Source organism: Hypomesus transpacificus, chromosome 18 (genome assembly GCF_021917145.1).
Source record: "Hypomesus transpacificus isolate Combined female chromosome 18, fHypTra1, whole genome shotgun sequence".
In the NCBI taxonomy this organism is placed as follows: Eukaryota; Metazoa; Chordata; class Actinopteri; order Osmeriformes; family Osmeridae; genus Hypomesus; species Hypomesus transpacificus.
In genome coordinates, this window is record NC_061077.1 from 6,777,357 (window position 1) to 6,789,378 (window position 12,022).

General features: G+C 39.2%; 3 protein-coding genes across 3 annotated transcripts; 1 reads left to right on the top strand and 2 right to left on the bottom strand.

Moving 5' to 3' along the window:
- Positions 1-5: 5 nt before the first annotated feature.
- Positions 6-1,506, bottom strand: guca1b (guanylate cyclase activator 1B). The gene is made up of 4 exons (XM_047040390.1): positions 1,288-1,506; positions 1,031-1,180; positions 677-791; positions 6-592 (listed from the first exon to the last, which is right to left on the bottom strand). The coding sequence occupies exons 1-4, from the start codon at positions 1,489-1,491 to the stop codon at positions 474-476; spliced, it is 588 nt and encodes a 195-aa protein (XP_046896346.1). The 5' UTR covers positions 1,492-1,506; the 3' UTR covers positions 6-473.
- Positions 1,507-2,976: 1,470 nt separating this feature from the next.
- On the bottom strand, positions 2,977-7,269 carry LOC124480952 (serine/threonine-protein phosphatase 4 regulatory subunit 2-A-like). Its single transcript, XM_047040632.1, has 9 exons — positions 7,159-7,269; positions 6,834-6,915; positions 6,186-6,356; positions 5,852-5,945; positions 5,391-5,428; positions 5,178-5,252; positions 4,808-4,945; positions 4,433-4,695; positions 2,977-4,325 (listed from the first exon to the last, which is right to left on the bottom strand). The coding sequence occupies exons 1-9, from the start codon at positions 7,190-7,192 to the stop codon at positions 4,018-4,020; spliced, it is 1,203 nt and encodes a 400-aa protein (XP_046896588.1). The 5' UTR covers positions 7,193-7,269; the 3' UTR covers positions 2,977-4,017.
- An 820-nt stretch (positions 7,270-8,089) lies between these two features.
- LOC124480577 (eukaryotic translation initiation factor 4E type 3-like) lies at positions 8,090-11,982 on the top strand. Its single transcript, XM_047040046.1, has 8 exons — positions 8,090-8,317; positions 8,622-9,008; positions 9,644-9,716; positions 9,815-9,909; positions 10,014-10,074; positions 10,378-10,444; positions 10,635-10,790; positions 10,898-11,982. The coding sequence occupies exons 2-8, from the start codon at positions 8,692-8,694 to the stop codon at positions 10,942-10,944; spliced, it is 816 nt and encodes a 271-aa protein (XP_046896002.1). The 5' UTR covers positions 8,090-8,317; positions 8,622-8,691; the 3' UTR covers positions 10,945-11,982.
- The last annotated feature ends 40 nt before the right edge of the window (positions 11,983-12,022 follow it).

Genomic DNA, 12,022 nt, shown 5'->3' on the forward strand with positions numbered 1-12,022 from the left:
AATAACAGTGAAACATTTCAACATTTGTAACCATCAAATCCCAGCAAGGGATACACAATCCCTTTGACCTCATTAAACACAAGCTAAATGTCATTGCAAAGGGACTTTGCAATGTTTAGCTTGTCTCTGGTTATTGAGTAACAGCATACAGTACCATACAATATCGCACTAAATAATATATTAATTTTACAGTTCATACACTGAAAATACTGTAAATAAAATGTTATGAAGAACACACACAAACACACACAAACAAAGTAGATATCAAATACTAATTAAAATATGAAAAGATGAAATGAAACAAGTTATAAAACAAGACCTGCCTGGGTAACTATTACACAGATATGTTATGTGAATACAGATTAAAGGATGAGAAGAGGGGAGGCCCAGGGCTGATTAGGACAGGGCTAGGTCGGCCTTAGGTCGGCTAGTCGATTTGCCCTTGACATAACAGTCTATATTCCAGGAATTTCTTAGTCGCTCTTCCGTCTCTCACTGATCCAGTCACCAGGGTTTACATCCATTTGCAGCATCTTCATCACCCACTTGTCCCTCCGTGCCCCATCAATGAACTCATCCAGAGAGAGTTCCCCTGAGTGAGGAGACAGGGTTAGAATCATGATTTTTGGCCAGGAAGATAGAAACAACTGCAATATGTGTCAAAGACAACTCTTACCATCACCGTTTTCATCCACAAGCTCAAATATCCGGTCAACCACCTGGTCTGGAGTCAGAAGATGGCATTCTTCATCTAGTTCTCCATGACAGGCTTTTTTCAGCCGGTAAATAGACTGAGGGGGTGGAGGTGAGGAGGTAGAACAAGAAATACAGATAAATCAGATTATTGACTGGCAAGAAACTGTCTGTAATTACTATGATTAATGTTTAAAAGTGTTCTCCATACACAACAAGGACCAAGGCGGAGAGACTAGATGTCAAATGGTAGTCAAGACCCACCCATATCATTGACAATTAATGAAAATTACAAATTGTTGCTAATTAACCAAAACTGCAAAACTCCTGTCAGTACCTCTACAATCTCAAGAAGTTCAGTCTTGTCGATACAGCCACTTCCATCCTTGTCATACATTTTGAATGTCCATTTTAGCTTGTGTTCCAGCTTACCTCTCAAGACAAGGTTCAAGGCTGCAACATATTCAAGAAAATCTATTGTGTTGTCCTGTGCAAACGAAAGGACACAGGAACAATTATGCAAAATTAGAAACAACGTATTTTTCATTTTAAACCTTCTTGTTAGGTTGGCCCTCTCACAGCAATTACACTTACCCCATTCTTGTCAAAGGCGCGAAACATGTTCTCAATATAATCTGCTGCTTCCTTGTTGTCAGTTACACCAAAAAAGCTCTTGAACTCATGCATGAAGAGAGTGCCACTTGGACATTCCACCACAAACTTCTTATACCATTCCTGCAACTCAGCCACTTTAATTTCTTGGTCTGAGTCACTTTCTTCACTCAGACGTTGACCCATCTTGGATATAGTTCCAGAACACTGCAATAATACTATTCAGATATTGTCTCTCATCTTCAGTTACACACTTGAGGTGAAGAATTTCTCTCTCATGTTACAATGTTACACCAATTGCATCATTAAGATAAAGAAACTCTATTCTGCAGGTGATCCACACATTTCTTTGCTCCAGTTATATCCCGATAAGTATTACTGCTTGATTTTGGTCCCCTGCTCAGTAAAATCACTGAATGTGATGGAATATTTTAAGACGTGTGAGATGAGACAAGGTTGTTATAAGTCACATGGTCTATGGATTATCAATAAACACCAATGTCTGATTCAATTAGTCTGACTGGGATCATATTGAGATTAGCCTCTGTGCAAGTCCTCAGTCTGTACTGTTAATTTCTTCAGTGCGAATGAAAGCAGTAGATCCTTCCAATCTAGAATATTTGTCGCCAGAACCTGCCAGATGGAGGATAAATAAAGTTAATTCAAACATTTCATGCAAAATGGTTGATAAACAGGTAGATAAATCACACCTTGTGTTCAAGCATAAATATGTATGTGTTGGAAGGAGGACAAGGACATCAGATCCGGTCCATGCAAGCTGTTCCTTTGGTTGCAATTTGGTCATCATTGCTTTAATGAGTTGGCAAACCCACCTGTTGTATAGCTCTGTTTCAAAGACAATACCCAATGCACTTTGTGTATACAGAGTGGGTAACACTCTGCAGTGTTAATCATCTGCATTCAGCAAAACATTTCACAACAAGAAAACGTTCCTATCTTTTTACACATCTATTCCAGAATGTAGGTATGCAATTATCAATGATCATGGTCCTGGTGAGACTTGACCTCCTTTGTACGTCCGAAGCCCAGTCCCAGGTTACTTACAGCCATGACTAGATTAGTTATACAACATCCCCATTATGGGATGCACCATGTTATTTGCAAAGCCGATGACTCATTCAAGCCAAGCATTTGGTTATCCTTCAAACCTTCTGTGCCCAAGGTGTCAAAGCTATTTATATTGACTCTCATGCCACCCGTTGATTTGCTTTCTTCAGTCACATCCCAAAATGCCATAAGTGTTCCACACATTAACCATTTACACAATGTATAACAAACTTAGATATCTTTTCCACCACCAAATACATTTTTACCTGCCACCTACTGCTGTCATAATTGTAATCAGAATATAATAATCCTCTCCCAACTCTTAAAATTAAATACTGGGATTCGTAACACTATTTATCAGAGTGGGAAGTCAAACATTGTCCACTTTGTCCTTTAATAAATAAGTTTACAAGTGAATATATGCCCTGGACCAGTACCTTCTCAGGTCAGATAACCCACTGACATCAGGTTTTATAAGGATAAGTACCTTTGACCTCAGTCTTATGAAGAGCAATTAAATAAAAATTGATTTGCTTTTATAATATAAAATATTTGAGAGAACCTTTTCTATGTAAACTGAAGGGTAGCTTTAAAGTGATAAACCAGTATTAAAAAAACTTTATTCATAGTTGCCAAAAGATACATCTTTCTAGATACATAGTAAGCATGTACCACACTTAAAATGTTAGCATTTATTGCTGCATATGAAATTGTGTTGCAAGCCCAAGCATCCAAGATATGTATTACAAAGGCAGTGAACATATCAATCTACAAAATTGACTTTACAGAAATTGAAAAAATCCTAAATATCAAAAAGGGGTTGCAGAAACATGGTAAATATATGATAACCAACAAAGAACATCTTGGGTGAAAGCAAAAGACCTACACCTCAATCACTTCAGCATTTAGTGCTGTTTTTTTGATGGTCAATAATGTTTTGATTTTTTTTTAATATCATATTTATATATTTACTTTTAGAAGATATTTATAAACTTGCAGTGAAAGCTGATGCTAAAGCCAATCCAATTAGCAAAGTAACAAAGAAACCATAAAGATGCCATGTCTTGGCTTGTCCTTCATATTTTAGTTTCAAAATACAGAAACAAAACTATGACAAAATAGTCTATTACTGATAATCTTTGCATCATAATCTGATGGTAATAGACCCATGTCATACTACAAGCCCACAGACCTAGTTTAGACTAAAGTGGGCCAAGATGACATTCACATCAGTGATAGCCAAAACAATAAATGTCTTAATGACACCATGCAAAATTGTCAACCAAGCATACATCTAAAAAACCTGCTAAAATGTCTGAAAAGGTTAAAGAGACAGTGACAAAAATAGTAAAGTATTGGGAATCAAAAGGCCTTAAAACATAACTGTGTGAATTAATTCAAAGAGCATTCGAAGTCTTGGTATAAATGATAAACTTCCAGTTTTATAAAACAAAGTGATGTGTGGCTGCAGGAACGTTGGGTCATAGAACACAAGAGGAGAGAGGTTGGAGCCAAAATCCTGTGAGGCCCTTGGTGAAACCCCCTCTACCCCTCACCTGTCCTGGGAGATGACAGGTCCACAGTGTTACAGGGATCTCCTTGGTGGTATATAATACAGTGTCTAATCAGTCAGGTGGCCCAGGTTCAGTCCTGTTCCATGGCCTCCTCTCCTGCAGTCTCTGGGCTCTCTGAGCTGGCCTCTGTAGCGCCCTCTGCTGAGGACTCAGCAGTACTACTGGGAGAGGCGGGGAGAAGCTGGTCACTGGTCGTACTGTCCCCACAGCTGCTGCTTACTGGGTCTCCGCTTGGCCCATCTTCCTGCTCATTCAGGCTCAGATTCTTCCCCGACTGCTCTGAGGTGCAGTCACTCTTTTGGCTATGAGCGGCAACAGCCTCTCCATCTCCAGTCTCTTCCTCCTCATCTTGGGACTCAGTCTGCGTGCTGGTGGGCACTGAGAGAGGAAGGACAACATTCAGTTCTACTGAATAACACCCAAAATTGTTTACCCAATTATCATTGGGTAAGACAAATAATCACAATTACTGCAAAACTACTTACTATGATCCTCTCCTGTTACCACATTAGCAGGGTTACCCTGTTCCACTTCAGCATCTGTCGATGACTCTGGTGTGTCGGTTGAGCTTTCTGGACGTGCAGGACAGGATGACTCCCTCTCTTCCTCCTCATTTTCCTCTTCATCGTTGTCAAATTTCAGCCTCTTGACTTCGTGTCCATCTGCCTCCATGGCATCCTCGTCATCTGCATGCTTATTCTTCACCAAACTGCTGTGGGGGCTTTCCCCTTCTGATAATGACGATACACTACAGAGACAATCAAAGCAACACATTCAATGCATAATGTCTATTGAATCAAGTATCTATTTGCACCAACTAGCTTTTGTAACTTTAAAACACAAATGCTAGTTCCACTTACCCAATGTGCTTCTCTCCCTGTCCTGAGCTTGTCCCTTTGTTATCCGAGCAGTCAGGCAGACCATTAGTAGAAAGAGAGGAGGATATGGAAAGCTTTGGTCGACTGAATGGCCTTGGGGTGCCTGGTCCATTTACATTTCTACATTACGGAGAGAGTACAATTGGTAAAAGTGAGGTGAAATCCCATCCATTTCTTCTGATAGATCAGCAGAGTGGCATGTGTCACTGAACCCACTTTGCCCTCCCTCTTTATTTCTTAGCTCCATAAAATAACACACGCATCAAGCAATCATTGGAGCGTCCCATCCTCATTTAAAACAGCAACATTATATTTTTGAAATACATTTATTTTTTAGGTATGCGGCTCTCACCTGTCTGAATAAAGAGATGAGTTGTCGGGGAACATCACTCCATTCATTCTGTTTATACTGGTTGACCCATTTTTTCTTTCAAAAAGGTAGACAGAAACAACATACAGACTACTTTTGAAAGGTATCTGTTGATGAACAGTTAAAAAAGCACATCACAACAGTAATGTACATTTCAAATGACTATGTATTCACCATGTGACAGTTGATACTTACTCAGAGGTAGGACACACACAGCTGACCACCATAACATTCTGCAACACACAGTCAGATATAAAAAATATATATATATATTTGACAATACCGTGAACATGTTACAGTGTGACATTCTGCATGTCACTTGTCTTTGTATTGCTTGTCAATGTTGCTTCCTTACTCACCCTATGCGGGATATGATCTTGTGTCCTTTGACCCACACAACTGATCATAAACACCGCTTTATCCAGCTACACTGGCAAACAGCGATGGCATGGTTGGGTGGCATTTATATTGAGGAGTGAGTTTAACCAATTCCTCTCGGTTACACACAAAGGGTAATATATTTGTCATATTTCATCACTAGTCTTGATTACTTTTAAAACTATGCTCCTTCAATACAAACTTGTCCATGTTTTTCAAGGGTCCTAAGAGAAAATGTTTGGGAAAAGACTTTTGAACTTCATGTAAGAAGTGTTCACCTTCTCAACCCCTCTGAGGAACTTGTCTGTTCCTGTGTAGTTCTTCTTGGGCTCAGTGAGAAGTTCACACAGACGTTGGATAGTAAATGGAATCCTGAAAAAGATAATAAAATAAATCAACCCATTATGGGGAATAGACCGTGTTGATAGCTTGAGGAGTGGTGTGGATACTCTTTGGATTAACAGCTCACCCTATACATTTCCCAATGCATATATGATTAGTTTGCATTTGTATCTCTTGTGACAACTGTCTTGGTCACCTGAAACTAGATTTGCGGTTAAATGAACAATATTTCCATTGTTATGTGTCTACCATATTGTATGCCGTACTCACCCATTGTATCCATCCACAATTTTTAAAATCCTTTCCTTCATCTCTTTGAAAGGAATGTACTCTACATTGGGATTAGCAGGGCTTCGTTGATCTGGCGTTGATGATTGAAAATCATCCATAACTCTTTCAAGTTTAAACAAGAAGTAACTCTTAAACTGTGTCCATGGAATCCTGCCAGAACATAGAAACGCGATCAATGTAAATTGACCGAAAAGATTGTGTTCCTCCAACCAATAATCAGCCTTTTGTATTCAATGGTGGTCTGTCATCAGTGCTGTCAGAACAACAAGTACCCCTGTAACTCTTAGGCCCAGTTTCCCAGACATGGATTGAGTCTAGTCCTAAAGTAAGATAAAAATTCAATGAAAATCTCAATTTAAAAAGTTTTTAGTCAAGCACTAGGCTTAATCCATTGTCTGGTAAACTGGGCCTTGGTGTGCAACAGGCATTTGTTCCAAGAGCACAGGGGAAACAGTTATGGCTAGATAAAGACAGTGACCTATGTGTCTGCATACATCGCATGGTATCTCACTAACTAGCTAGCTTGGCTAACGTTAGACAGCTTGATAGCACGTTATTAATAGGTTTCATAGCTACTAGCTCAATTAACATACAGTAGATTTTCTGTTGGTGTCTCGTGAGACTCACATAGTTTCTCCCGTTTTGGCGACATGGCACAATAACTGATCCAAGACAGGACATGTCTCTCTCTCCCCTTTCTTCTCGAAGTCTGTGCACAATCACAAATGAAATAATGTACAGTACATAACAAGTTAGGCAGGAAATGGCTAGCTACCTAGCGAGCTAGCTAACACAGTTGGAGCTAGCTAGTAGCATTTCTAGCCGGGTTGCGTAGTCGATGATAGCAAGCTTGTGTTTATGAGACTAAAATGGGATGGAACGCTTCTGTACAATTTAACATTGAAGCAAAACAACATTATAATAATTGTAACACATAATAACATCAACTGACCTTTAAAAGCTTCCAAAACTGTGTCGATCTCCATGTTTGTGGCTGGCTAACTGCAAATGTCCCCTGCTCCACCGTCAGCGACAGGAAGCGCACAAGACAACAGTCAGAGCCTGTTTAAGGAGAGCCTGCCCACTCCCTATTAATCCCCATTGTACCGAATTTTGTTGCAGTTCCACCAGAGTTCCACTGGGAGTGATCGCGGTCGAGTGCATGTTGAATGGGAGTCTATGGAGCTAAACGGCTAAATTTGCCTCTTTCGCCTGATTGTTGTTGATAAATCTCAGATTTGATTATAGTTTTTGCATGTTCAACATGGATTACAGGTCAAAAGTTGAATGAACGAGTACTTATGTCCTTTCGATTTCTTACAGGGTAAGTCGTTGTTGCCCATAACACGCTAGCATTCTGCTAAAGAATGTTGATTGGTTAGTGAAGGACTGACTACGACCAGAGATCCCGCTTGATGGCATCCGAAGCAGAACCAGAATGTCAGAGCATTAGCAACATTAGCAACAACATTAGCAAGCCAAAACTCTTTCTAGCATGTGTATTGACAGGGAGAGCCTAACCTGTCAGCTGTGTTGTCGATGCCTCGAGAGTAAAGTGGAAGTAACCAGAACTTGTCGTCAAGCAGTAGCTCTGGTCGTAGATGTGTATGACATCAATGCCATTTTCAAAGGCTTTTTAGAACAGAAAGGCGACTTTAAAAAAAATCTAACACCCAGTGGTGTGTATTTGTTTTGCCTCCCCTTTCGATTTCAGAATTCAAATTACTAGACAAAAAATTATATCCTGAGAAAAGTGGACTTTGAGGGGTATAGGTCCATAGACCTCCATTCATTCTGCACTCGATCGTTAGCGCCCTCATATGGAACTTGAGTGGAACTGCAACCAGTTCTCTCTTTATTAGATATTCTCTGCAACAGTAGCGTCAATGCGCTCTCGGTTTATGTCACGGGTGCGAGGAATTTCTAGAACGAACTCGTTCCATGCCACCGGACTTTCATAGCCAAGCAGCCATAATTTAAGTATACAGTATCCGTTTTACGACAAAAAATAGCGTATTTGCTTTTCCTGTAACGTTGGTACTGAAGTTCTGATAAAAAAAAAGCTGGTGCGACTCATCATGCCTTATGGCAGCTTTATCGATTGCAGAAATGTGTGTCCAGGCATTTTACAGACTTTAACTTGTTACACACAGTGTATTTAGGTTAGCATATATTACAAATATACATATTTCAATGTATGATACATATGCATGCTGCATCTGTCTGTAAAAGTTTCAAATAAATGACACGTTCTGCTGGCCTCCACTGACAAGAGACATCCACATAGACCTATGTATAGTGTTGCTGTTCCTCTTTTTCGCTGGTAGCTGTGGTAGGCCTACTTCAGCCCAATATGTACACGTATTTTGTTTTCTTACATACGAAACTGTTTTAATATTTTTTTTTATATTAAAGGAACATGCAGTCCACCAGCGACTGATTTAACGAGAGCGCTGAGGAGCCGTAGAACGTAAACGCAATTCATATGCTACGTCATCTGTTGTTGTGGTGGCGGCAGGCCGGTGAAGCGGCGAATGAGTCAGCAGCAGCAGAAGAACTAGCCTTTCACAAAGGTGGAAGAGGTCTCTCCGGTAAAGAAACCAAATTGTGTTTTTTAATCACTGTTATGGCAGTCCCTGCTGCTGCTAACATGCATTTGAGCACATCAAGTCCAAACAGTTTGGTAAAGTCTCAGGACCTCAACATCCATATTGAAGAAAGAGAATTGGAAATCATAAACAGCGATGAAAGCCACGGCACAACGCTTCCCTTGCATTCTCCATGGACTTTCTGGCTCGACAGGTAAGGTCCTAGCTCCATTTGACATAAGTTTGGGACTCAAATAGTGGGTTAATTGGTTCCTTGCTAAACAAAGGAGAGTCTGTCTAGTTCCCATAAATCAGCGCGAGCTCATCATGTCTGCGGATAAGGAGTTGTTGATCCATTGTTTTGATTTTAAGATGGAGATACACTGTGTCATCCTAAATCGACAAAAACCTTCGTGACATTTTTAAGCCTGTTGCTAAGGTTTATGTACCTGTCGCTGTTGGAAAATGGAGGTCTTTAGTGTGTTTATAATGATCTGCTTTTGTGTACTGAGAGTTCACTTGACAGTCACGGACTTGACCTATTTGCAGCAGTGAGTAACATGTCCTCTGTACCCTACATCTGTTTATAAGTTCAGAGGGGGTCAGTGTTGTTTACTAATAGGCTGTCACCTGATCTCACTCCAAGCACTACTGTAGGATGAGCACAATTTACAGTCAAACGTTAACCATCTCTGTCCAGTGGCTGTTGTATTATAGTCACACGTTAATGTTGTATTATTTATTAGCTTTTAGTTGACTGAGAGAACTCCAGTGCAAAAACGTATCCTGTACAAACAGTTAACCCTTGTATTTAAATTACTGATTCTTTCTGTTTGTATTGGCGTCCAGATCCCTACCAGGAACCACAGCAGCAGAATGTGAATCAAATTTGAAAAAAATCTACACAGTGCAAACTGTCCAGGTAAACATGGCAGGTTGCATCACAGTAATAATTTGGTAACTGCAAATGCAATGTACCCATAAGTGACACAATTGTTCTGCCACTTTCTATTTGTATAGTGCTTTTGGAGAGTGTACAACAACATACCTGGAGTGGCCAGCCTACCACTGAGATGCAGCTATCATTTAATGAGAGGAGAGAGAAGACCACTTTGGTGACTGAGCATAGAACATTTTACTGTTTCAATTACCCCCCCCCCCCCCCCCCCCCCCCTCCAAACTCTCTTACACTCTTCATATTTCCTTTCTCCTCATACAGGGAAGAAGAAAGCAATGCTAAAGGAGGAGTTTGGAAGATGAAAGTACCCAAAGACAGCACAGTCAGTGTGATAAAAAATAACCCACAAAATTAAATTGACTCTGCTTATTATAAATATAATATTTATATTTATAAATGTCGGTCTAAGAGTGAAAGCAGCATTGTATTTTCTACCCTCCTCTTCTTTTCTAGTGTTGGTGAAGTGGCATTTATCTTATCTTATTGTAATGCTCATAGTCCAGATGCAAACTTTTATCAGACTTGCTTGCACAATGGACTTTAAATGTAAAAAAGTATGTATTTTTTCTAATTGTTGGTATGCGGTGTAAGTCACATTCAGTTATATCCCCCTTTTTGTATCCAGCCAGCTGTGTGGAAAGAGTTACTATTGGCCACCATTGGGGAGCAATTTACAGATTACTGTGCTTCAGGTAAGTGTGGAAAAGCATCGTTTTCTTGTCAGTCTTCAGTCTGTTTTGGTTTCGTGAACCATAAGAAGACCGTATTTTGGAACCCAAAGTATTGTATGCTAAAACACAAAATATACAAATTTAAATATATGTTACTGAATGTTTCATTTTGGTCTATTTTCTGAAATGTGTCTCCTTGTTTATTTTGCAGAAGATGAAGTTGTTGGGGTTAGTGTCAGTGTGCGTGACAGAGAGGATGTAGTTCAGGTCTGGAATGGAAATGCTTCTTTTGCCAATGAAGCAAACATCCTAGGAAGAATTTATGAACTTCTTCCTCAAATTTCTTTTAAAGCAGTATTTTATAAGCGTGAGTATTTTCTTTGCACCTTTACATTGTAATGATTGTGAGTTTCTGTAATTGAATACAATCATCATCAACTGTAATCTGATCAGATCAATGTTTTTCTGTTCCAGCACACGAGGAGCATCATGCTTTTGAAGGAGGTCGCTCAAGACATTAGTATTATTTGCACATTTGACACTTTATTTTGATGTGGTGTTTTAAAAGGAAAGGGGAATACCTGTTTTCCTAGCCTGAGCACTGATTTCAAAAAAAAAAAAATTATGTTATACAATAACTTAGTTTGGTCAGTACATGGTTGTATGTGTTTTATAAAGAGACGTTTTGTGAAACATCATGTAAAGCAAGATTTTTTTACACATTTTAGGGTCGTTTCTGGTGCACGAAAGATTATGCCCTGACAAAGGCATTTTATCAGGGCATTGCCATTAGTTGTGTCCACCGGTTTAATGTCCTAGATAAAGCAGTCTGATATATTGCACATTGTTTTTGTTTGTTTGTTTTTGTCATGCTGTTTGTTTGGGTAGGTGGAAAGGCTGTAAATCTGACAGCTGTTACAAGTTGCTTTTTTAGTAAAGGCATTTCAGTTATCCTGAACATCTTTCTGTTTGTCTTGAGAAATGTATATGCAAAGGTATCACCTTGACTTTATTTTGTAATATGACTAGGCTATTGCACAAACATTCAGTTTTTGTTAATGAAATCTTAAGGTCCCTATTTTTTATGAGATATTTGAAGTTGAATGATATGCCAATTTACAAATGAAAGGTACAAAAGGTACGTTTTTTCAGTAAAAAGACAAACGTTTGTCACCTATAAACATGTTGTGTAAGCTAATAAAGTCCTCTGAATAGTATAGCAACACAGACAGCTCAGTGCCAGTGGAATGTCAATTTCATTTTTTTTTGAGCAGTCCATTGTCCTGTCCCAGTCAATCACTTTCTGCGAAGTGGACCTTTCTCCTTGTCTAATTTTGTGAAACCACTGTCAATCAAACTTGAGCTGAAGAAAAGTGTGGAAGTTTAGACAATAATTACGAGTGCTGTTAGTCATTTGAATACATTTTAATAAGGTTACCATCGCAGCTTTAAGCTGTTGGTTGTTTTACATGTTTGTTTTTTTTGCAGATTCGACAGTTTGGATTCGAATTGTTTGGTATTTTGGTATTTTTGCCAACAGAGTCGTTTTTTGAAAAGCTTATAATACAAAATTAAAACAATTTAACCGACTCATAAATT